Raw genomic sequence first — 26,803 nt, 5'->3', positions numbered from 1 at the left:
GCTGGGAGTAATGGTGGCCACACAATATATTGACACTTTGGGCCCAATTTGGACATTTTCACTTAGGGGTGTACTCACTTTTGTGGCCAGCGGTTTAGACATTAATGGCTGTGTGTTGAGTTATTTTGAGGGGACAGCAAATTTACACTGTTATACAAGCTGTGAACTCACTACTTTACATTGTAGCAAAGTGTCATTTCTTCAGTGTTGTCACATGAAAAGATATAATAAAATATTTACAAAAATGTGAGGGGTGTACTCACTTCTGTGAGATACTGTATATATATATATATTAGGGGTGGCACGGTACACAGATGTCACGGTTCGGTACGTACCTCGGTTTGGGGGTCACGGTTCGATACGATTTCGGTACAACAGGGGGGAAAAAAATCTACTATGTTCAGTTTCTTTTCATTTATTTTGAACAGACAGTAGTGCAAATTAAAAAAATTTCCATCTAGATGTGAAAATACTAAATATTATTACGTTATATATAAAATCTGTTTTGTTTTCATTGTGAGTGTACACAAATAAAAGCAGACCTTTATACAGTAATTATTAATAAGACAATAAGTGTTTAAAGTTGATTCTGCTGGTATAAGGAAACAGCTGAAGTTATTGCGCCGGAGCGCGCACACACACATACACAAAACACATCAGTTCCAGCATTGCTAACTGCTAACTGCTAACGAGACGCCCGTATCGTGACGGTTCGGGACGAATACATGTACCGTGCCACCCCTAATATATATATATGGTAACACTTTATTTTAGGGTCTCTTAACTAGTTGTTTATTAGTAGGGGTGTGCCCGAAGCCGAATACCTTATTCGGAAAGGCAAGGATAATGGCTTTTAAAACAAATAACAGATAACGAATAATTCTGCCCGAATATTCGGCTGAGGCTGCAGCACATGTTTGCTAGATTCACAGGTGAGCCAGGGATCAGCACGATATTTTACACAAACCTCTAAATTTACGGAATGATGAGTGTGTGAAGTGAATGTAAACCTTATGGAAGAAAAGATTGAGCGCAAATCAAGCCACTCCGTGCATCTCTCATAAATCAGAGCTTGATTTGATTTGAAAGCTCCGGCTTCCTGTTTTATCCGAATATAGATACCAATAATTTTGTGACCGTAAAAGATACACATACAGATACAAATACTGGCTTCGCTGCACACCCCTACTTATTAGCATGCATATTACTAGAATATTAGCCATTTATTAGTAGTAATTAAGCACATGTTAATGCCTTATTACACACACACACATATATATATATATATATATATATATATATATACACACACACACACATATATATACATATACATAGGCCTATATATATACATACACACACACACACACACGATTCATTTTAACGGCACAAATTTTATTAACGCGTGATTAACGCAGCACACATTTTCTGTTTGACCCGTGGCCTAGCCCGTAGTTGGAGAAATGGAGATGCAGTGTTGCCAACCCAGAAAACAATGACCTGGCGGTCCACCAGCGTTTTTTGGGCGGCACAAATTCAGCGGCTTAATACGGTCGGACCACCGTCGGCACACCATCGGCGAGCCGACCAATCTAAAAACGCTGTCGGTCAGCCGGCGTTTTTTGGGTGGCACGCCACCAGCTGTTTGCCACGGCCGGGCCTCCGTCGGTGCACCAGTGGCAAGCGGTTTTGTCCTCTGTTTCTACTGAGCTCTTACATGACATCTTTGTTTTATAAATTATATATATATATATATATATATATATATATTACATTTATGTTTTACATTACATTTTTACAGTTAAAAGGAATCTGAAGCACTGAATAGAGAGTTATAATTATTAACAAAAAATTAGTATAAAAACTGCAAGCACATTTTTAAATGAAATAAATAGTTTGAATGATCGTAAAAACAACAATACAAACTCTAATAAAAAAAATAGCAAAAAATAAAAATAAATCTGCTACTTAAAGGTCTGGAGTCTATTTAACAAAAAAAAGTTTATCAGCACATCTTTTTTTAAATATTGTTAATAATCAGAAATGTTTATTAGAGAATATATCGATATATCGTACAAACTCGATATACCGCCCAGCCCTACTGTAACACCTGGTTCATTTTTTTTTTTTTTTTGTGACTTCTGCCTCATTTTAAAGATGTAATTGTGAACAGTAGTAATATTTGTAAATGTTTGTTTGCTAACATTTTGTTTAGCTTGTTTAGGTTTTTCTTACTTCATTAAAGTTTAAACTGAATATTGCAGTTGTATTACAGATGTAATGTTTGTCAGCTGGAGCTTTAAAGGGATAGTTCACCCAAAAATGAAAATTTGCTGACCCTTAGGCCATCCGAGATGTAGGTGACTTTTTTTTTCTTTAAGCCTGTATGTTTAGTCTGTATGACAAATGTTATAAATGGAGATTGCTATTAAATAATGTCTATTATGTGTTGTAAATCGTGTGTTTTTAGTGATTGACAAACACCAGTTAATCATTTTTAATAATTTTGTTAAACTATAAAAATATATGTTTTAGTTCCCCCGCAATTTCTTATGATGCTCAAATAATAAATCTTAGTTGAGGTAACATATAAAACACACGGAGTAAATGGTTAAATTTTAAATGACATAACTTGCTGTAGTCTTCTAAATGTTTGACCAATTAAAACATTTTATTTGAATGGACTATAAAACTACTTTTTAGAGTGTAGACTGTGTCTGTTCCCTGAATACTGAGGACAAATTATACAAAGGGATATAGAATAAAATCAGATTGCGATTTAACCAAATTATAGCAAAGTAAGCTAAATAATGTCACAAATTACCCAGTATAGTACCCAGAATATCAAAGTCCAGTAAAGGAGGCAGAGCTTTTTCGCATTTTACTCTTAAATTCTCAAATATCCTTCTGATAATGTTTGGGGCTCAGACACACGCTCTGTCTTTTTAAATCTAGATTAAAAATACATCTTTTAGCCACGCGTTCACATAACAACTCATGAAGACCCCAGATGATGGCAACTATAGATGAACATACCAACCTGACAAATGTTATGTATTGCAATCATTGCCTTAAAGCATACGTTGAGTGATTTTCAACCCACTTTGTATTGTTACTATGATGGTAATATATGTGAACGAACAATGTTTAATCTTTCTCTGAGTTCCATGAGATATACCCATTTATTTGTCAGCCAATTAATATTTAGCATTATCTGAATATTGTTTATTTACATATTACAGACTTTGTGGCAGTATAAAGTGGATTTAAATTCACCAAACTTACCCTTTAATGTTTGTCTGTTTAACTGAACATGACTTTGAACACATAACTTGTATTATCTTAGAGTTATTGACATATAAACATTAATTTGTTGCCAGAAGATGCTCCCCATTGAGTCACAGTCATCTCAAGCTGTTGATAGGATTTTTTTTTTTTGAAACCTTGAAATTTTCTAAAGCTGCTTTGATTGTGAAAAGCAGTGTACCCTTACAACAGTATCATAACAGTATCAATCATAACTGTAGTAATCAGGGTTTTTTAGTTTTTCTCAAACTAAGGTTTTGATATCATGGTTCTACTAAAGTAATATTTTAGTAATGCTGTAAAACTGTGGTAACCATAGTTTTTGAAACCATGGAGAAGTTTGTAGTTATTATAGGTTTACTACTATGTTGTAGTAAGACCATGGTTATGGTAGTTACTGTGAATTTACTACAACAATCATAGTTAAACCATGGTTAATTTTGTGGTTGACTTTTGTATGGGTACAAATATGTGAACTGAATGCTTCTATTTGAAAGTCACATTGGATAAAACCATCTGATAAATATACTGTATGCATTTGTATGTTTAATCTGTTCACTGAAAATAAATGTTCAATTGCCATTGTACATTGTTTTTGATTCATTATTGTGTGCAAGGATTGGTTAGCGTAATCGAAATGATTATGAACCACGGAGCGACCGTGGACCGCCAGAAAACAGTAATTATAAACCAGCGGCTCGTCAGCGGACCGCTGGTGGTCCGCTGGAATAACGATGAGCAAAACGCCGGTGAACCGCGGGTGGCGTCCGCCGGTGGGCCGCCGACTCCGCCACCAGTGGCCCGCTGGTCTTATGTTAGCTGGGAACTTAGCGACTAGGGATGTAATGATTACCGGTTTGACGATAAATCATGTATTCGATTTCCGCGATTTGAACATCTCACGATAAATACTGTCCAGCATAAAGCACAGTTGTCAGTAACAGTCTCACGTGCGCACAGCAGCAGAGTAACTTAGCGGAGTAAGTTTTAGTGAGAGGAGAGACACGTTTTAAGTGCGCGCACTCTCACTGGGCAAGAGCAGCGTGTATCTGAGCGTGCGCGTCCGTTTTTGTGCGAGAGCAAAGAAGATCCACTTGTGAGCGGAGAGATTATTAATGTGCTTTCGCACCACAATAATGCGCTCTCGACATTTGTCATTAAAAATAACGCCATAAACTTAGTTTCGTTTTGAGTGAAAACGGAGTAAAAGCTGGGAGGTTTTAAAAGAGTGCTGAGGGAATTATACCAATTAATATATGAATTAATTAATTATATGAATGTACCTCTGAAGCAGTGGCGGCTGCTGGTCTTTCAAAGAGGGGAAGCTCATTTTCGGCCTACATCATACAAATTGTCCATTTATTTAATACGTAAATCCTGCCCTACGTTCCTTTTCAAGAAAATGCTCTGTGACCCTGTCGCACCAACTAGGCTCTTTTCCAGTGGCACTAGCCTAGCCTACTGTATGAATGAATGAATGAACAAACAATCTAAACAAAAAAAAATATTAAACTCGACGGAGGATATGTGGGAATTAGGTTAAACTGAAACAAGGAATGTGGTGTATAATAAGGTTTTCACGATACCATAAAAATGTCTTACGATACTATGCCAGCTGTAGTATCAAGATACCATGCAGTATTGTGTTAATTTATAATTCAATTCTACAAAATGAATCAAAATTTAATAAATAAATAGATATAAGTGAAAACAGACAAATTATTATCTGAATACTTAATTAATGTGAATGAATGACTGGCTATTGTTATCCATGAAATGATCTAAACAAAACTCATCTTAGCACTGCACAGAAGCTGTATGAAGTGACATTTAGATGTGGCATTTATTCATTTAGACTGTATTTATAATTGCATCAATAATGTTATGAGATTAATGTTTTAAATACTAAATTCTGAATATAGAAATATGTTAAATAGTGTAATGTAATATGCCTACTTTTAGACGGGAAACTTAAAAACGGCCAGCAAGTGGCAGAAGTTCGTGATTGAATCACTGAGTCATTCAAACGATTCTTTCAAAACGGCTGAATCCTTCAGGAGCGAATCAAATGACTGTCTTTATGAATGGCTCAGTGAATCAGTGATTCTCCCAAGACAACGCGGATCTGGATTCGAACACAAACGAAACAAAAACAGTACTCTTGCTCGTGTCGTATTGCCTAAGTGTCAGGAGCACTTTTTGCTCGCATATCTTGAAATGTCCGAGTTAGAAGCATGTATATTAAAACATAACATTATAAATGAATTAAAAATATATATATAATGATTGATAAGAACCAAGTGCAAAGCCGCTATGAGACTGAGCTCGAATAGCTTCAGCGTCAGCGACTTTTTATAGGACAAAATCACTGTCAATCAAAAGGAGATGCAGTCTTTCAACAGACCGTCCAATCATCACGCAGAAGCCCGGAGTCCAGGCACGCCCACTCCTCCATTCACCCCCAGAGACGCTGAGCGTCCGGGGGCGGGACTTAATCGCAGCATTTATCCAATGACCGTCTAGTTTCGATGCACTGAAAAAACTGTTCAAAGCAGCCCCATAGAAGTCAATGGACTCTAGGCTTCAGCGGGGAAATGCACTGACGCTACGGGAGTGTATGAGAAGGAAATCCAGTCAGCCGACCTGCTATATGTAGCTGATTCTGAACGAATTCGTCTTCGAGATGAACGTGTTCTAACGCATTTTTAGTCAATAAAATGTTAACACAATAGTACATATTTGACCATAATTTTTTTGACATTATAGGGGAAGCCGAGCTTCCCTTGCAGTCTTAAAGAAATCCCCACTGCTCTGAAGGTTCTGACTGTCTTCAGAAACGATTCGATGGTATTTTGTTTTCATCTTCGCTCCATGTAATGCCTAAAGGAAGTGTTCTTAATCGCAATACTGCTTTGTCCACGGAGTTTACGGGAAACAGCTGTATTCAGCTTTTCCATATAAAGCGCCACCTGCTGTCTTAGAGTGGATTTACAGAGACTTATATTTACATTCAGCCTGTGTGCAGTTTCTGTCTGCCAAAAATGACCGAATTTGCATGAGGAAAAACAAGCTTATGTGGACTCTACACATTTAAACAATTCAGATAAGTTATGTAGAATTATTTATGGAGCAGATAAAATACATTTAACCATTTATTAATCAATTATCATTTTGACTTAACCCTTTTCTTTATTTAAAGGCTGAAATGTGAGGGTTACTTTTATATGAAACTTTTTCAAAGCTTTATTTGAACATTTACATTTGCTATTTGAACATGCTATTAAACTGTTTTCAGTCAAGATGTCATTTAAAATCCGAAATCATTGGTAATGTTATTATTTTAGTGATAATGCAAACAAAAAGTCAATTTATTTGTTGTTTGTTGATTTTTAAATATAAAACTTGGTGAAGGGATGTGTCTGTACTTTTTGAACATCTCCAGCACATTTTAATAATACCGTGATAATACTGATAACCGTGATCATTTTGGTCACTATAATCGTGATAAGAAATTTTCATACCGTTACATCCCTATTAGCGACCTCTTCAAAAAAGCGCCTAGCGACAAATCTGTAGGGTTTGCTCAAACCTTATTTAGGCTAGTTTCTGAGGCTCGCTGGTACTGCCGCGCGAGCACGAGGTCTTGCTGTCCCAGCGCGTGCACACACATCTCTCTCTCTGTGTGTGTCTGCTCTGTTCAGCGAGCGGCGGAGAGGACCAGTGCTTTCAGTTAAACACAGATGTTATGTTGCTTCTCTAATTTTACATGGAAGTATAGCCAAACTCATAGCACAGCTATTGTCATTATCTTATGTGTATTTAATTTCATCATACGACGGCTCGATTATCAGGATTTTTGTGCAGATTAACATCTTGGAAAGGAGAGTTGGTTATGTAGTCTTAATGGGTCGCGTTTCAGTCACTATATCATATTCATTCCGTTGTCTGACAACAGAAACAGTAAAATATACCAATGAAAACAGTTTTATTGAGAATTTAGCTGAATCAAAACACAGTATGTGGGCACAGAGGGGCAAACAAATCTAAATGTACATTTTGCAATTTTAGAAGAAGTGAGCTGCCCTGTTGTGCAAAAATGTAAACAGGTTTGTGGAAGTAAATTGCTCAGTGCAGTGAAGTAATTGGAACCTGGAATGTCTTTTTTCATGTGTCTAATAGACATGAACAAGTTCTTTGAAAAACATCTATGACCTTTGAAACATGTCTAGTCTTCATGCTCTATGTTGACTATGGTTTCAATAATAATAAATATACATTTGCATAAAGCATCCATATTTGTCCATGCCCATGTTGATTAGAGTATTAAAAACTTGAAAAGTATTAATTTAAGATACATTTAGAACAAATAAAAATGTGCGATTAAGTTGTGATTAATTACAAGTTAACTCATGACAATCATGCGATTAATCACGATTAAAAAAATGGTAACACTTTAGAATAGGGAACACATGCACTATTAACTACGACTTTTCCCTCATTAAATTACTAATTTGCTGCTTATTCATACTTAGTAAGGTAGTTGTTAAGTTTAGGTATTGGGTAGGATTAGGGATGTAGAATAAGGCATACATTTGTGCTTAATTAGTACTAATAAATGGCTAATATTCTAGTAATATGCATGCTAATAAGCAACTAGTTAAGAGACCCTAAAATAAAGTGTTACCAAATTTTTTATCGATTGACAGCCCTAATATATATGATCTGCCATGATCTGTCTGAAAACTCGATTCTGATTGGCTGGCAGGTGTTGATTAAATTCGTTTAACTGCACAGGTAGTTCCAGGTCAGTTTAATCACGTTCTATATTAATGCGCTTCCTATAAACATCGGTAACCATAGTAACATACAGTTACAGCTGAATAGTAATACAGACGAAAATAACCAGGATAATCAATTAATTGCATTAAACGTTTTGAATGTGCTGCGCGTTGGGTGGTTCTTCGCCTCCACGTCGTGCATTCAAATCGTTTAATGCACAGCTAGCCGTTGATTATCCCTTACATATACATACATACAGTACATATACATATATGTATATTGTTACGTCCCCTGACGTAATTGTGTATATTGGGAGATGGTCACATGTTTTCTCCTCCCTCGTTTTCTCTTTCTCTCTCTCTCTCTCTCTCTCTCTGCTAAGTAGCGGTCCAAACCATCTGCAGGTGATTTCAATTAGCGGCAGCATGGCTTCCCTGTTACACAGTGTGCAAGAGGAATAAAGGAGCAGAGAGACACCGCTCGGGAGGAGTCCCTTATCCGCTATCCCAGAGACGTTGTTTTATTATTTGCTCTTGAGCAATCTGTGATATGTGAACCTAAGGTGTGGGTGCCGCAACGTTAATGTTGAGATTCTGTGTGAATCTAGTATTGTGAAACCATGTAGGGAGTTGGGCGCCGATTTTATTTGGGTTTAGCCCCTTCTAAACTTTTCACCGGTTTTCTTTAGTTAGGGAGAGAGGTAAGATTATTGTATTTTATTTTGTTTTCTTTTGGCAGGGAAGTTATTTTGTTATAACCTTTAGAAAGACTGTTTTGTTTGTTATTTTGGCATTTGCTCTCTCCTGACGCTTTGGTTATTTAAGTTGATTAACTGCCCTGATATTGTACATTTTTCAATAGTTATTCTTTTGGATTATGTTAACTCCTTAAATAAAATAATTAAGTATATTTTCAACATTTGGTATTCTTTTGTGTTATGGTGATAAGTAGAGGATTGGTGTGAACTTTATTGTAAGTGTTACTGATGAATGTGATAACAGCTGGGATAGAGGAAAAGGAGATTTCTCAACGTTCACTTATTTATTGATTTATTGTTTTTTTTTAATTTTGTTACTTCTGCTCTGCAACCCCTAGACTAGAGGGCAGAACGTAACAATATATATATACACATATGCACTACATATAAATCTTATCTATATATCTAAATAAAAATAGACTATAGATATACAGTATATGATCCAATCCAAAGTAACTAGTAACTAACTACTTGAGTAGATTTTTTTTTATCCGATACTTTTTCACTCTTACTGAAGTAACAATTCAGACTATTACTTATTTCTGACTAGTAAATATTTACTATTACTTACTTATGACTAGTAAATATTTCTATAAATACTTTTACTTGAGTACAGTTTTTGGGTACTCTAGCCACCTCTGTTTATAACAAGATTACTTTATCTGCAATAAAACAACAGTACATTAATTAAATTTATGCTGAATGTTTATTGTCATAAAAAATATATTTCACAGCTCTAGTGTGTGGTGGCTAACTAACTACTGTGAGAACAGCAATGCTAGGTTGAAAAAGGAGTTAATTATTTGATTAACTACAGCCTATTGTAGCTACTGCTAGCATAAGACCTACCTTCGCCATGGTGTGCATCTTCTCCTAGACCTGCGTTAAAATATGCCATGAACTTTGTGCTTTTTTCAACATATTTGACTTTTCATTTTTGGTTATTTCTCTTTTGAGATCCACTTTCATATTTTTGAGACATTACTGTGACATCAACTTGTCTGTTTAACTTGCAGTCAGTACATCACATGAGATCGATACAGGCCAGTCACCAGACGCTTTCAGTAACTTTAAGCAATGATGGATATTTTTATTGGATTTCAGACAGGTAACTGATAATCAACTAACACTTCTCACACAGTCAGAGCTGTAGTAATGCGATTAGGGCATTTACATGCCCGTATATTGTGATTAAAATTGATTTATGCCACATATGTTTAATATGACTATGCTTAATCGCAACATTCACAAAATCCTGATATAATCGCATCATCAGGGTGCATGTAAACACATTCAGTGTTTAACCCCTTGTTTACATTTCACATGTCTGCGGCACGTCACGGCTCCGACGAGATTTTGTTCCATCTGAGCCATAACACTCTGCAGACGTGTGCAGTTTAAATAAGGAGTTAGAGATTCATAGAGCTGAGGGCACAGTCTAAATGAATGTTATTCAGCTCATGCTAACATTTTATTGAAATGACATCTTAAAAATTGAAATTAAAAAGCGAACAAAGTTCTGTCTACTGAAATAGCCATCATTTGCATATTTGATTTGGATAGTGGTTTTGAGTTAGGACTGTTTGTTGTTTGCTTTTGAGATCTGGAGCTTTTGAATCGAGAAACAGTCTGGTTTTCTTTTGCAATTTGTTTGTACAGACCAGTGGCAAGAAAAATTGCATATGGGCTGAATGAAAATGCAAATTCATCTCTGACAGTAGGTGGCACCTCCAGAAAAGCAGAATACTCCTGTTTACACTCTGGTGCTCAAGGCACTGTGCACAAAGTTTCCATTTCTCACCCATTTTTGTCAAATGTCACTTGTTGAAAATGAAATCATACAGTATTTACATTTTCAAAAAAAATGTCAGAAAAATGCCCAAAATATCAGAGATCAAGAAAGCTGGTTCCAGATTTTACCTCTGCTATTCACTGTCCGACAATTAACTGAGGCCTCTTTTCTAATGTACTTAACATGCTTGCACTACTTTTGAGAACAGGACTAATGGATTTAAAATGTATAGATTGACACATCCACCAACGACATCCTTAAACTGTTGCAGCAGAATGTGTCAGCAGTTGCGGCTGGAGTTCAAACAAGGACAGAACTATCAAATATTTTTGTTTTTTGTTGTAATTATTTATTTATATTTTTATTATTATTATCATTATTTTTTTTTTTAAATGAAGATGCACTCTGTGTGAACCATCATTTACACCAGATTAAAAAAATAAAATAAATAAAACTCTCAACCCTATTGCAGACTTACTATGCTCAGTTTATATTTCAACAGCGAATGATGCAACTAAATATTTAAAATGTATATGGTACATTACCAAATTCACAGCAATTATGAAACTTTATTCAATCCTACCTTTCTTTAGCTTGGATGTCCTTTAGCATAGAGAGGGTCTGGATCAGAGGGTACGCACAAGAAAACGCAATGTTTATCCATCTCTCTCTTGTAATAACACCCATTGGCAAGTTAGAATGAATGGCGTTTTGGTAGATGAAGTGAGTGCTGTTGCTCTACAAAGACAACAAATATCAATCTCCAAACCAATTTTGTAATCATCACAGATAATTATGTATTAAAATACATTATCAGTAGTAACACTGGTGAGGAAACTATAATGAACTATGCATTACCGTTAAAGTGGTACCACACATGTGACCTTCATTGTCGAAATGAAACAGAACTCTGCCATTTTCAGAAATTCCTTTGCAGCTGGGGTCATTTAGGTGCAGGATCTCAGGAGGAAAACCAGCTTCAAAGAGTTGGCAACGGGAAAGAGATATGGTGCCAGTGCTGCTGGCACAAAACTCCATGGCATCTGAGCATATAGAAGAAGTTATTTATTCATATATTCATGCAGTACATTTGCTGCAGCAAACACTGTAACACCTACCAAAGGTTTCCGGATTTTGTCTTTGTACTTCCAAGCAACCACAGCCATAGCCATCTCTAAAACGGCAAACCTCATTCCCAGTGCAGCCTAATGTATCACAAACTACATGAAAAGAGAGAGAAAGTCAAAATATCATAGTAGATGAAGTAAAACAAGGCATGCTGTATTCTGGTAAGCTTTCAAATTCAGGTAAAAATGCATGGATCACAGCTCCCCTTCCTGTCAATATCTTCCATTTTAAAAATCAATTTAGTAGATTGGATTAAGGGATGTAAAATATGATCATGCTAAATAAGGAATTAATGTGTGCTTTATAAGCACCAATAAACAGCCAATATGCTAGTAATATGTATGCTAATAAGCAACTAGTTACTAGTGAAAACTGGTCACAAGCGTTACCTGTTCTTTATAAAAACCAAAATGTTACAAAGCTATCACTGTAAACACATTAAACAATCAACATTTTTGCAATGCAAATGAAACCTGACCAAACTAAATAGTCAAATATTGTTTACATTAAATAATGTATTATTATGATGTGACCTGTGCACTGTGTTCAGAATGCAAATGCATAAAACCACTTAAAGTGTTTCATATTTTATTTATAATAGTTTTTTTTCTTTTTCTGAAAACACAAAACAAAACAAAATCCCACAAAAAGGATGCTATACATGAACTAACCACACAAAAGAAAATACAAAAAAACCACCTAAACATGCACCAGATACAGTGAAAATACTACGCATTAAACAAAGCCATACTTAATCAGACTCAAACAAAATATTAAAAAAAATAATAATTTAAGTTAAATTAAGTGAAATAATAATATATCGAAGTTACATAAGTGCCCAAACAAATTTCAACTCTTAAAAAGATAAGAGAGGAAGGGGCTCCAGATTTTATCAAACTTTTTATAAGCATAAATCTTAGAGAAACGGATCCTTTCGAGCTTGAGGGCAGCAACCATTTCAGCCAACCATTTATGAAAACTGGGTGGTAAAGTGGACTTCCAATGCATCCAAAATCACCCTTTTAGCCACCACCATTCCAAACATGAGAGACAATTGCTGAGAATGTGTCCATGCTAATGTATGGTCAGAACAGACTTAAAATATTTCATACCACAAATGTGGATTCTCAATAAGACTCTCTATGTCTTCACACTTGTGTACATATTCTGCATGACCATGATTATTCTACATCCCTAATCCTACCCAATACCTAAACTTAACAACTACCTTATTAACTATTAATAAGCAGCAAATTAGGAGTTTATTGATACAAAAGTTGTAGTTAATGGTTTGTTAATAGCGAGGATTGGACCATAAAATAAAGTGTGACCCACTCTGTCTGCTAGCACAAGTATATCATGAGTAGTGCTGTCAAATGATTAATCGCATACAAAATAAAAGTTTTTGTTTACATAATATATGTGTGAGTACTGTGTATATGTCAGGATAGGACTGTCTTTGTGTTTTGCTCCCCGTGACCCAGTTTCTCCCTCATGTGCCCTTTTTTGGTCGTTCCTGTTCCTGTCCTCGTTGTCTCATTATTAGTTGATTCACCGCACCTGTCTGTCCCTCGTTAAGTTTAGTATATTATGTGTAGTCTGCCTCATGTTTCCTTGTCGGGTCTTATACTGTCACGAATCCGGTTCGTGGTCTTCCGTCCACTCGCCATTGGAGATCGCCCTTCCTTCATATTGACTCTCGCCCCACACAGACTGGTGCACGTCACAGTGGACTGCATTTCCCATCATCCATTGCACTGATCACACAACTGTCATCAATCACAGGCTGCACCTCAAGGTTAGACTATTGTAATGCTTTATTGGGTGGTTGTTCTACACACTTGATCAACAAACTACAGTTGGTAAAATGCAGCAGCTAGAGTCATTAGTAGAACCAGGAAGTATGACCATATTTGCCCGGTTCTGTCAACACTGCACTGGCTCCCTATCAAACATCAGATAGATTTTAAAATTATATAATTATAATTACTTATAAAGCCCTGAATGGCTTAACTCCTCAGTACTTGAGCGATCTCTTATCACATTATTTTCCTCCACGTCCGCTGCGTTCTCAAAACTCTGGCCATTTGATAATACCTAGAATATCAAAATCAACTGCAGGCGGCAGATCCTTTTCCTATTTAGCACCCAAACTCTGGAATAATCTACCTAACACTGTTCGGGAGGCAGACACACTCTGTCAGTTTAAATCTAGATTAAAGACCCATCTCTTTAGCCTGGCTTACACATAACACACTAATACGCTTCTAATATTCAAATCCATTAAAGGATTGTTAGGCTGCATTAATTAGATCAACCGGAACGGGGAACACTCCCCATAACACACGATGTACTCGTTACATCATAAGAAGAATGGCATCTACGCTAATATTTGTCTGTTTCTTTCTTATTCTGTTTCTCAGTCCGTATCCGATCAGATGGTGGATCAGCGCTGGGAGATGATGTCTACAGCCCTGATCGTCAGCGGAGACCAGGACACCTAGATGAGCCCCAGAAACATATCCCCAGTGAAGACCGCGACTAAAATACAATAAAACTAAAAATAAAAAATAAAAATATATATATAATAAATAAATAAATAAAATATATATATAATAAAAAAACTTAACTACATAATACTATTATTGTTAGAAGTTGAAATATAATACATTTAAAAAAAATAAATAAATAAATAAAATAAAAAAGGAAAAAAAACAATAATATACAAATATGAAAAATTAATAAATACATAATTTTTAGGGTTTTTTAAATTATTTTTTAAATAATAAATTGTTAAGCTCTTTACACAATCTGACATAGCTGCGGTTGGAATTGAACTGCAGGTTTCGTCTGGCCAGAGGAGAACTGGCCCCCCGACTGAGCCTGGTTTCTCACAAGGTTTTTTCTCCATTCTGTCATAGAGGAAGTTTTGGTTCCTTGCCGCTGTCGCCTCTGGCTTGCTCAGTTGGGGACACTTGATTAATTTCTAGCGATTATCGTCGATTTGATTGCACAGATACTATTTAAACTAAGCTGAGCTAGACAATGACATCTCTGAATTCAATAATGAAATGCCTTTAACTGAAAATTGAGTGTTTAATCTTATCATTATACATTACTGACACTCTATCCTCCAATTTGATACTGTTAAGTGCTTTGACACAATCTGTATTGTTAAAAGCGCTATATAAATAAAAGTGACTTGACTTGACTTGGCTGCACTGATCACACAACTGTCACCAATCACACGCTCACCTGAGAGCTATTACACACACCATATAAAACACATTCAGTTCCTGATCTAGTTGCCTAGTATTGTTCTACGTTTAGCACTCTCCAAGTGTTAGCTGCCTTACCGAGCTATTCTGTGTTTATGTTTAGCTCCGAGTATTGTTCTGCATTTATCCCTCTCCTAGTGATAGCGGCTTTACCGAGCCAATCTGTGTTTGTTTAGTTCCAGTATTGTCTAGCGTTTATCGCTCTCCCAGTGATAGCTACATTACTGAGCCCTTCCGTGTTTTCTAAGTCTAAGTTTAGTTTATCTAGTTTATTGCCATGTTTCCTGATATCTGCCCGTGTATCTTGGATTACCCTCGTCTCGCTGTTTCGGACTCTGTTTATACCTAATTTGGACTATTGCTCATGTTATCAGACCACAGCGTGCTCACAAAAACGCGGCGACAGCGGAGTTCGATCGCAAAATGGCAGACACAACAATGAACCGTTATGTCACAGCTATCATTCATGAGTCAAGTCACGTCACAGTCGATCTTCCTGAGCTAAGTCAAGTCACAATTGATTGTCATGAATCAAGTCCAGTCACAGTCCATTGTCATGAGTCCAGTCACGTCTCAGCTGATCTGCCAGAGTTTCATCACATCACAGCTGATTATCCTGAGTCTCGTCACGTCTCAGTTGATCTTCTAGTCTTGTCATTTCTTCGCTGATCGTCCAGAGTCTCGTCATGTCACCGCTGATCTTCTAGAGTCTCCCCATGTCTTCACTGATCTCCCAGAGTCTTGCCATGTCTTCGCTGATCGTCCAGAGTCTCGTCATGTCTCAGCTGATCATCCAGAGTCTCGTCATGTCTTCACTGATCATCCAGAGTCTCGTCATGTCTTCGCTGATTGTCCATAGTCTTGTCATGTCACAGCTGATCTTCCAGTGTCTCGTTATGTCTTCACTGATCGTTCAGAGTCTCATCATGTCATAGCTGTTCATCCAGAGTCCTGTCATGCTCTGTCTATTGCACCTAGATCGTCGAGGTCAGTTCTTCAAGCTCCCAGACTGGCATCCAGCATGGAGGACCTACCGCTGGTGTCAGCACGTGCAAGTGGTATTCCTAAACCAGCGCTCTTAACCCCTCCTGTTCCTGAACTAAATCACCTGTCGGAAGCGTTCCCCATGATGGGGATCGCTTTTTGGTGTGTTTGGGCTGCATACACCACCACAGAACCTCCCAAAGTGGCGGTGTTTGTTTCAGCTCCTTGCGTGGTGATGGCGCCCAGCAACGCATGTCCAGCCCATCATGTCATGGTAGAAGGAACCGTAGATGAGCACTGTACCCATCCTGTAAATAAACTCTACTCGTTTCCTGATGTTATCACTGTAGAACCTCCAGAGGTGGCAGTGGTAACCCTCTATGAATCCTTGTCCTGTCCTGTCATGGCTATGGAGGCCATCTGTAAATCCTCGTCCTGCACTGAACCGGCCACGAAGGCCATCTATGAACCTTCGTTCTCTGTCTGTGAACCGTTGTCCAGCCCTGAATCGGCCACAGAGGCTGCTTATGAACTTTTCTCCTGTCCCGATCCAGCCGAGGAGGCTACCTATGAACTCTCAGTCTTGTCAATCACAGCCAAGGACTCTATCCACATACTTCATGACTGTCTGTTACTAATAAACTTGCTATGTGCCCTAGTAACCTTGGCACAGCCAAAGAGGTAACCTTTGAACACTTAATCCTGCCTGCTATGAACTCTGAAACCATGAATGAAATCTCTATTTGCCCTATTACTTCTGTCTTTGCCAAGGAGACCACTGGTGAACTGTTTGTTTTGCCTGTTTCCGTCAGGGAATCTAACCTTGAGCTATCTGCCTGTCTCAATGCTGTTGTTTAGTCTGAATTTGAACTATCTGTCGATCCTGATTTAGCCATTGAGTCTGTTGTTGAACCATCCATCTGTTCAGTTTCTATGGAGGAGCCTGATTATGAACTGTCTATCTGTCCATTCTCAGTCAGTCAGCGTGTTGTTGAACTGTCTTCCTGTTCAGTTCCAGTCCATGAGTCTGATTTTAAACTGTCTGTCTTGTCAGTTTCTATCATTGAACTGTCTACCAGTTTAGTACCAGTCAATGCATCCAATTGTGAACTGTCTGCTTGTTCAGTGGGCTCTAGGGAAACTGTTGAGGAACTTCTTGTATTCCCTACCTCGGTCTTTGAGACCGTATATGCCATGTCTGTCTCTTGTGTCTCAGTTTTCCCTAGGCTCCAATCTGTGCTGTAGGTTCCTGATCCGTCGTGGTGTTCTCCTGTTCCGCCGTGGAGGTCTCCTGCCCTGTCGGCTCCACTCTGGTGGGCTCCTGCTCTGTCTGCTCCGCCGTGGAGATCTTCTGCCCCGTCTTCTCCACACTGGTGGGCTCCCGCTGATTCCATCCAGATCTGTGGACTCCCTCAATCAATCCAGGGCCCTAGTCCTTCCTCCTTTCCTGGTTCCATCCAGCTCTGTGGAATACCTGGTTCTGCCCAGGGCCCTAGCCTTTCCTCCTCCTCCAGCTGTACCATTGTCTTCAGCTCTCCCCAGTCCTCTGCCTTCACTGATACAACCACTGTCTTCTGTCACCCACACTAGCCGGGTTTCCATCCAAAGTTGTGAATTTAACTTATGTGCAAAATTGGAATATCGCATAAAACATTTGCGAACAAGCACCGTTTCCATCCAATGAGTCAAAGAGAACAAAATCGTCACTTCCTGGTAAACTGGCACTAAATAGCCTATAGAAAACTAGGATAAGTTGCTGAATATAATAATTTTCATATATGAAAAATTACTTGAGCCTCAGAGCGAGCAGACGGAACAATAAATGCTGTCATTGCTTTTGGAGGCAGATGCTGCTGTTTACTTTGCTGCCGGATTCTTTGATGACACATTTTGCTCAGGCATTTCAGAAAGAACACGACAACAATTTCAGATGCTGTGAACGAGATCGGTCCGCTGCTAGTCAAATTATTCCATCTCATAGCGCAAAGTCACATGACTTTTTTGATGCGCTTGGAGGAATTTATTCGTCTCCCATTTTCTGCATTAAGCCTTTTTCGCACAAGTCAAAAACCACCTCAAGCGAGCGTAAAAACTTTTTTGTGAATTAAGGGATTTTTATTAGAAATTTGGCGTTTCCATCACTCGTTTCTCATGCGACACTTCAAAATGCGCATTAAAACAGGGTGATGGAAACTTAGCTATTGACAGTGACCTGATATTTTGCTCAAGTATGCACCACAGAGGTAGAGAGCCCCATTATGAATGATTTTGTTTGTTTGTTTGAATTGTAATCTTTTTTTTTTTTTTCTGTTTTGCGCCCCTTCTTTTTGTTGTTCTAGTTTTTATTGCTTCTGTTTGAATGTTTCATATTTCATGAATGTGTAAATATAAATGGTCTGTTAAGGTCTAATTTAATATTCAATTATTTAATTATAGTTTGAACATCCCATTTTCTAGAAAAATGCATAGAAATAGTGCAAATATATATCTGGTCAATGTTGGCCTATCATTAATAATAATAATAATAATAATAATAATAATAAAAATAAATAAATAAATGAATAAATAAATATATATATATATATATATATATATATATATATGTGTGTAACTTTACTATGTTATTGATAAGACATAAAATTCCTGGTGCTACTCAAAAGTATGGCTTCACAAGTGTATTTATGATATCTACATTTATCTCTGTTTGGCAGATCTCAGGTCTCAAACATCAACTCAGATTGGGAGTCAGTTTCCCTCTCATTCTCATTTATCTAACCAGAAAAACATAAAATGTGTTCATTTACATGTCCTTAATCAGTATCCCACCACTGGTGTCAACATAACATAAAAAAATGAAAACAAAAGCAGTATTTTGCAGTAGCCACACATAGAATGCTGAAAAAATATAGATGAAAATAAATTACATTACCATCATAAACATGAAAACCCCAGCGACCTTTAACGTTGACATTGCTGTTGGATGACAATTCGGAGACCGTCGATAAGGAACAATTATATGAGTGTGCAAAGTCCACTGTGTCATAATGAGCCTGCATAAAAAATACATGTAAACTGGCAGTTTGTAAATTGAATCTCTGAATCTCTGTTAAATTGAAAAAAAAAAAAAAAAAAAAAAAACTTAAGTCTTACTAGCCACCGTTGTCTTGTTTCTGTTATGTTGCCATAGTTAAACAGAATGAAGGAGTGGTCAACACAGGAGATTAAGACCACTTGAAAAGTAACTACCTTCAAAACACAAATAGACAGCATTCAGAAAATAGCAACGAATAATCAATATTAATAAAGTGCAGACGGTTAAATTTAGAACTTACTCCTTCACCAGAGGAGTATGGCACACTGTCCCAAGTAGCCACAAACACTGATGTAGCGGTGAATGTAAGGGGAAGGATGGCGAAGTATTGCTGAACAGCTGCAGTAACTAGTGCCAGTACAACACCGGTTGTGTCCTCTCTGTAGGAGATTGTCCCACCTCGTTGATTGTCAAGGTGAGTCCAAAGAGGAGCAATGATGTCTCTTCCGGAAATCAAAAGGGGGATGTAGTTGGACAGCGGCTCAGTAAACGTCAGAAGGCCGTTGTTGTTCACCTAAAATTTAGGACAAAACATTTGTATGTGTTGTAAAGGAGAATTATATGTTGACAAAATGAAGAGGTAGAATTAGGCACAATTCCTACTTGTTAATTCTACAAATCAACAGTCCTCTGAATTTAACATTTACAAAAGCTCGTCCATAAAGATATCTATGTCTGAGCAAAGTGAATCTACAAGTTGTACTCATTTAAAAAGACTTGTTGTTTCAAATGCAAGTAGATAACCCGACTTCATATACATAAGGAAAACAACAACTAAAAATGCTTACAAAGGTCTGGTTGTGTGTGCGTCCAAAAAACTTGAAAGGCTGCTGCAATGTAATGGCTTCAGAGCTTCCATTCTCCAATCGGGGCGTCAATATTTCTCCGTTTCCAAATGGTAGGAAATTAGCTGGCACTAGGACAAATGCAAGTGACAAGGAATCCTTTAGGTTATCCCAAAAACACTACCCTGGTTAAAAGTTTGAAAGGGGAATTCACTGAGACTTCATTGTGCTCTCTAATAGTGTTGTTCATTTTACTGTGAGCCACTGTTGTTTTTTTTCCTCGGACCCGATTGACTGAATAAATGATGCAAAACAGGTAAGGGAGCTAGAGTGTCATGGCCACACAATTACAGCTGATCAGAATTTGCCCAGGGCAGTCACCCAGCTCTCAGGCTGCTACTGAGTGTAAGGTTCTGGAGAATACGGCAGACCGGTGCAATCTGGCAGATTTTTGTGGGATTACATTGTGTGACTCACCCACTGCATCCAGCACCTGCATTGGCTTATTAAAAGGCCAAAAGTGTGCCAGGTAGAGCTGAACTGAGAGTGAGGTTTTTGTGTCCGAGCACGATATGCTACAGTGGCTAAAACCTTTAGTGAATTCACCCCTGAGAATCTGGTTCTAAAGAAAAATACAACTCGTGGGCTTACGGTTTGGTGACCCATCAACATGGAAAGACCAGCGAGAAGTCACATTGATATTACTGCTCGATAAGAGTTCAGGGACACGTGCTGCTGGAATTGTAAAAGAACTGCCAGAGTCCACTGTGTTATAACCAGCCTGTAGGAGTAAAGAAAAAAATAAATGAAGTCATTAGTAAGAAATGAAATGAAGAAATGAATGAATGAATTAAAATAAAATCAAAAAATGAATAAAAAAGAGAGAAAGAATCCTTTCTTTTGAATTCATGAGCAATTTCTTACTAATTGTATGTTTGTATTACTTTTATTTATTTATTTTATTTATTTTTTGTCATTTGCACAATGTACGAGGAGCAGAAGAACTTCACTGACCTGCCAAGGTTGTGTGGTTTCTGAAACATCTCCATAATAGATCAGGATGAAAGAGCGATGAACATTGTACGCTAAAACCACTTGGAAAGTGACCACCTTCAAAACACCAACAGACAGTATTCAACATCTTCCAAACCAACAAGACAGACCATTCATTACCAGTCAAAGATTACGGTAAGTCTTACCCCTCCACCATTATGGTACGGCACACTGTCCCAGGTAGCCACAAATGCTGATGTAGCAGCAAAAGGTATGTTAGGGAAGTATTGCCTAACAGCTGCAGTGACTTGTGCCAGTACAGCACTGCTTGTATCCTCTCTGTAGGAGATAGTTCCACCCCGTCGATTGTCAAGACGAGTCCAAAGAGGAGCAATGATGTCTCTCAAGGAATCCAGAGAGGGGTTGTGGGCAGACAGCGGCTCAGTAAACGTTAGGTAGCCGTTGTTGTTTACCTAAAATTTAGGACCACAGTTATTCCAAAGTACTTTAAGGATAATTTTGTAGGAATGAGGGGTACTCAAGTAACTTGCAGCTTCAGTGGTGGGGGAAATACGAAATGCTTACGAAGATCTGATTGTATGTGCGCCCAAAGTATTTGAAAGGCTGCTGCAAGAAAATGACATCGGAGCTTCCATCCTCAGCGGGGGGGTTCACTATGTCTCCATCCCCAGAAGCGAGGAAATTTGTTGGCACTAAGAAAAGGATAAGTGAGAATGAACTCTCTGGTTCTGCTAAAGAAACAAGCTCACAAATGGTAGAGCTTATGCACAAGATTCTGGTTGCATTGGCTTACAGTTGGGCGAGCCATCCACGTGGAACGAGAGGCGGCCATTCACATTGATATTGCTGCTGGATGAGAGTTCTGGGGCGCTGCTCACTGGAATTGTGAAAGAATGGACAGAGTCCAACGTGCTGTAACCAGCCTACAGAAGTAAACAATGAATCAATGTTAGGTCCTCCACCGGTTCCAGTTATAACTGGCTTTCAGTAGTATGTAAGGTATGACGTGAGACAAGGAAATGCCTTGTCATTTGTCTCATCTCATTGGCAAAGTATACAAGGACCTGTCACCACTCACCTGCCACATTTGTTCTGTCTCTGCAATGTCTCCATAGTTGACGAGGATGAAAGAGCGATGGGCATTGGAGACTAAAACCACTTGGAACGTGACCACCTTCAAAATACCAACATAATGCATGAAAAACCTTTCAAAGACAACACCAATTCACTAATAAACAACAATTCGGTCTTACCCCTCCACCATCATGGTATGGAACACTATCCCAGGTAGCCACAAATGCTGATGTAGCAACAAAAGTTATGTCAGGGTGGTATCGGTCAATAGCTGCAGTGAGTTGTGCCAGTACAGCACTGCTTGTATCCTCTCTACAGGAGATAGTTCCACCACGTCGATTGTCAAGGTGAGTCCAGAGAGGAGCAACGATGTCCATTCCATAATTCACAAGGGGAATGTAGTTAGACAGCGGCTCACTAAACGTCAGATGGCCATTATTGTTGACCTGAAATTTAGGACAAAACATTTGCACGTGTTGGGAGGGGAAATGTATGGTGACAGAATGAAGAGGTAGAATTAGGCACAATTCCTACTCGTTAATTCCACAAATCAACAGTCCTCTGAATTTCACATTTACAAAACCTCGGCCATAAAGATATCGACGTCTGAGCAAATTAAATCTACTAATTGTACTCATATAAAGAGACTTGTCGTTTCCGACGCAAGTAGATAATCCAACTCCATCTACATAAGGAAAAGAACAACTAAAATGCTTACGAAGATCTGGTTGTGTGTGCGTCCAAAAAACTTGAAAGGCTGCTGCAATGTAATGGCTTCAGAGCTTCCATTCTCCAATCGGGGCGTTACTATTTCTCCGTTTCCAAATGGTAGGAAATTAGCTGGCACTAGGACAAATGCAAGTGACAAGGAATCCTTTAGGTTATCCCAAAAACACTACCCTGGTTAAAAGTTTGAAAGGGGAATTCACTGAGACTTCATTGTGCTCTCTAATAGTGTTGTTCATTTTACTGTGAGCCACTGTTTTTTTTTCCTCGGACCCGATTGACTGAATAAATGATGCAAAACAGGTAAGGGAGCTAGAGTGTCATGGCCACACAATTACAGCTGATCAGAATTTGCCCAGGGCAGTCACCCAGCTCTCAGGCTGCTACTGAGTGTAAGGTTCTGGAGAATACGGCAGACCGGTGCAATCTGGCAGATTTTTGTGGGATTACATTGTGTGACTCACCCACTGCATCCAGCACCTGCATTGGCTTATTAAAAGGCCGAAAGTGTGCCAGGTAGAGCTGAACTGAAAGTGAGAGTGAGGTTTTTGTGTCCGAGCACGATATGCTACAGTGGCTAAAACCTTTAGTGAATTCACCCCTGAGAATCTGGTTCTAAAGAAAAATACAACTCGTGGGCTTACGGTTTGGTGACCCATCAACATGGAAAGACCAGCGAGAAGTCACATTGATATTACTGCTCGATAAGAGTTCAGGGACACGTGCTGCTGGAATTGTAAAAGAACTGCCAGAGTCCACTGTGTTATAACCAGCCTGTAGGAGTAAAGAAAAAAATAAATGAAGTCATTAGTAAGAAATGAAATGAAGAAATGAATGAATGAATTAAAATAAAATCAAAAAATGAATAAAAAAGAGAGAAAGAATCCTTTCTTTTGAATTCATGAGCAATTTCTTACTAATTGTATGTTTGTATTACTTTTATTTATTTATTTTATTTATTTTTTGTCATTTGCACAATGTACGAGGAGCAGAAGAACTTCACTGACCTGCCAAGTTTGTGTGGTTTCTGAAACATCTCCATAATAGATCAGGATGAAAGAGCGATGAACATTGTACGCTAAAACCACTTGGAAAGTGACCACCTTCAAAACACCAACAGACAGTATTCAACACCTTCCAAACCAACAAGACAGACCATTCATTACCAGTCAAAGATTACGGTAAGTCTTACCCTCCACCATTATGGTACGGCACACTGTCCCAGGTAGCCACAAATGCTGATGTAGCAGCAAAAGGTATGTTAGGAAGTATTGCTTAACAGCTGCAGTGACTTGTGCCAGTACAGCACTGCTTGTATCCTCTCTGTAGGAGATAGTTCCACCCCGTCGATTGTCAAGACGAGTCCAAAGAGGAGCAATGATGTCTCTCAAGGAATCCAGAGAGGGGTTGTGGGCAGACAGCGGCTCAGTAAACGTTAGGTAGCCGTTGTTGTTTACCTAAAATTTAGGACCACAGTTATTCCAAAGTACTTTAAGGATAATTTTGTAGGAATGAGGGGTACTCAAGTAACTTGCAGCTTCAGTGGTGGGGGAAATACGAAATGCTTACGAAGATCTGATTGTATGTGCGCCCAAAGTATTTGAAAGGCTGCTGCAAGAAAATGACATCGGAGCTTCCATCCTCAGCGGGGGGGTTCACTATGTCTCCATCCCCAGAAGCGAGGAAATTTGTTGGCACTAAGAAAAGGATAAGTGAGAATGAACTCTCTGGTTCTGCTAAAGAAACAAGCTCACAAATGGTAGAGCTTAAGCACAAGATTCTGGTTGCATTGGCTTACAGTTGGGCGAGCCATCCACGTGGAACGAGAGGCGGCCATTCACATTGATATTGCTGCTGGATGAGAGTTCTGGGGCGCTGCTCACTGGAATTGTGAAAGAATGGACAGAGTCCAACGTGCTGTAACCAGCCTACAGAAGTAAAAATGAATCAATGTTAGGTCCTCCACCGGTTCCAGTTATAACTGGCTTTCAGTAGTATGTAAGGTATGACGTGAGACAAGGGAAATGCCTTGTCATTTGTCTCATCTCATTGGCAAAGTATACAAGGACCTGTCACCACTCACCTGCCACATTTGTTCTGTCTCTGCAATGTCTCCATAGTTGACGAGGATGAAAGAGCGATGGGCATTGGAGACTAAAACCACTTGGAACGTGACCACCTTCAAAATACCAACATAATGCATGAAAAACCTTTCAAAGACAACACCAATTCACTAATAAACAACAATTCGGTCTTACCCCTCCACCATCATGGTATGGAACACTATCCCAGGTAGCCACAAATGCTGATGTAGCAACAAAAGTTATGTCAGGGTGGTATCGGTCAATAGCTGCAGTGAGTTGTGCCAGTACAGCACTGCTTGTATCCTCTCTACAGGAGATAGTTCCACCACGTCGATTGTCAAGGTGAGTCCAGAGAGGAGCAACGATGTCCATTCCATAATTCACAAGGGGAATGTAGTCAGACAGCGGCTCAGTAAACGTCAGATGGCCATTATTGTTGACCTGAAATTTAGGACAAAACATTTGCACGTGTTGGGAGGGGAAATGTATGGTGACAGAATGAAGAGGTAGAATTAGGCACAATTCCTACTCGTTAATTCCACAAATCAACAGTCCTCTGAATTTCACATTTACAAAACCTCGGCCATAAAGATATCGACGTCTGAGCAAATTAAATCTACTAATTGTACTCATATAAAGAGACTTGTCGTTTCCGACGCAAGTAGATAATCCAACTCCATCTACATAAGGAAAAGAACAACTAAAATGCTTACGAAGATCTGGTTGTGTGTGCGTCCAAAAAACTTGAAAGGCTGCTGCAATGTAATGGCTTCAGAGCTTCCATTCTCCAATCGGGGCGTCACTATTTCTCCGTTTCCAAATGGTAGGAAATTAGCTGGCACTAGGACAAATGCAAGTGACAAGGAATCCTTTAGGTTATCCCAAAAACACTACCCTGGTTAAAAGTTTGAAAGGGGAATTCACTGAGACTTCATTGTGCTCTCTAATAGTGTTGTTCATTTTACTGTGAGCCACTGTTTTTTTTCCTCGGACCCGATTGACTGAATAAATGATGCAAAACAGGTAAGGGAGCTAGAGTGTCATGGCCACACAATTACAGCTGATCAGAATTTGCCCAGGGCAGTCACCCAGCTCTCAGGCTGCTACTGAGTGTAAGGTTCTGGAGAATACGGCAGACCGGTGCAATCTGGCAGATTTTTGTGGGATTACATTGTGTGACTCACCCACTGCATCCAGCACCTGCATTGGCTTATTAAAAGGCCAAAAGTGTGCCAGGTAGAGCTGAACTGAGAGTGAGAGTGAGGTTTTGTGTCCGAGCACGATATGCTACAGTGGCTAAAACCTTTAGTGAATTCACCCCTGAGAATCTGGTTCTAAAGAAAAATACAACTCGTGGGCTTACGGTTTGGTGACCCATCAACATGGAAAGACCAGCGAGAAGTCACATTGATATTACTGCTCGATAAGAGTTCAGGGACACGTGCTGCTGGAATTGTAAAAGAACTGCCAGAGTCCACTGTGTTATAACCAGCCTGTAGGAGTAAAGAAAAAAATAAATGAAGTCATAAGTAAGAAATGAAATGAAGAAATGAATGAATGAATTAAAATAAAATCAAAAAATGAATAAAAAAGAGAGAAAGAATCCTTTCTTTTGAATTCATGAGCAATTTCTTACTAATTGTATGTTTGTATTACTTTTATTTATTTATTTTATTTATTTTTTGTCATTTGCACAATGTACGAGGAGCAGAAGAACTTCACTGACCTGCCAAGGTTGTGTGGTTTCTGAAACATCTCCATAATAGATCAGGATGAAAGAGCGATGAACATTGTACGCTAAAACCACTTGGAAAGTGACCACCTTCAAAACACCAACAGACAGTATTCAACACCTTCCAAACCAACAAGACAGACCATTCATTACCAGTCAAAGATTACGGTAAGTCTTACCCCTCCACCATTATGGTACGGCACACTGTCCCAGGTAGCCACAAATGCTGATGTAGCAGCAAAAGGTATGTTAGGGAAGTATTGCTTAACAGCT

At 38.6% G+C, this 26,803-nt stretch overlaps 1 protein-coding gene across 1 annotated transcript in view; it reads right to left on the bottom strand.

Annotated features, from left to right (window-relative positions):
* Window positions 1-25,726, bottom strand: part of si:dkey-9l20.3 (uncharacterized) — a 45,244-nt gene extending 19,518 nt beyond the window's left edge. The window contains exons 1-23 of the mRNA XM_058762405.1: window positions 25,512-25,726; window positions 24,973-25,239; window positions 24,798-24,893; window positions 24,513-24,642; window positions 24,284-24,411; window positions 23,932-24,171; window positions 23,722-23,817; window positions 23,359-23,488; window positions 22,707-22,834; window positions 22,168-22,434; window positions 21,993-22,088; window positions 21,708-21,837; window positions 21,479-21,606; window positions 21,100-21,366; window positions 20,915-21,010; window positions 20,552-20,681; window positions 19,904-20,031; window positions 19,357-19,629; window positions 19,175-19,270; window positions 18,954-19,074; window positions 11,753-11,854; window positions 11,493-11,677; window positions 11,218-11,372 (exon numbers count right to left, since the gene is read on the bottom strand). Of these exons, the coding sequence (XP_058618388.1) occupies window positions 11,218-11,372; window positions 11,493-11,677; window positions 11,753-11,854; window positions 18,954-19,074; window positions 19,175-19,270; window positions 19,357-19,629; window positions 19,904-20,031; window positions 20,552-20,681; window positions 20,915-21,010; window positions 21,100-21,366; window positions 21,479-21,606; window positions 21,708-21,837; window positions 21,993-22,088; window positions 22,168-22,434; window positions 22,707-22,834; window positions 23,359-23,488; window positions 23,722-23,817; window positions 23,932-24,171; window positions 24,284-24,411; window positions 24,513-24,642; window positions 24,798-24,893; window positions 24,973-25,170 (3,320 nt within the window). The 5' untranslated portion in view covers window positions 25,171-25,239; window positions 25,512-25,726. The remainder of the gene's footprint in view (window positions 1-11,217; window positions 11,373-11,492; window positions 11,678-11,752; window positions 11,855-18,953; window positions 19,075-19,174; window positions 19,271-19,356; window positions 19,630-19,903; window positions 20,032-20,551; window positions 20,682-20,914; window positions 21,011-21,099; window positions 21,367-21,478; window positions 21,607-21,707; window positions 21,838-21,992; window positions 22,089-22,167; window positions 22,435-22,706; window positions 22,835-23,358; window positions 23,489-23,721; window positions 23,818-23,931; window positions 24,172-24,283; window positions 24,412-24,512; window positions 24,643-24,797; window positions 24,894-24,972; window positions 25,240-25,511) is intronic.
* Window positions 25,727-26,803: the final 1,077 nt, after the last annotated feature.

This window comes from Onychostoma macrolepis, chromosome 23 (assembly GCF_012432095.1).
Source record: "Onychostoma macrolepis isolate SWU-2019 chromosome 23, ASM1243209v1, whole genome shotgun sequence".
NCBI lineage: Eukaryota > Metazoa > Chordata > Actinopteri > Cypriniformes > Cyprinidae > Onychostoma > Onychostoma macrolepis.
The sequence above is the reverse complement of the archived record's forward strand: the minus strand, read 5'-3'. Positions and strand labels throughout refer to the sequence as shown.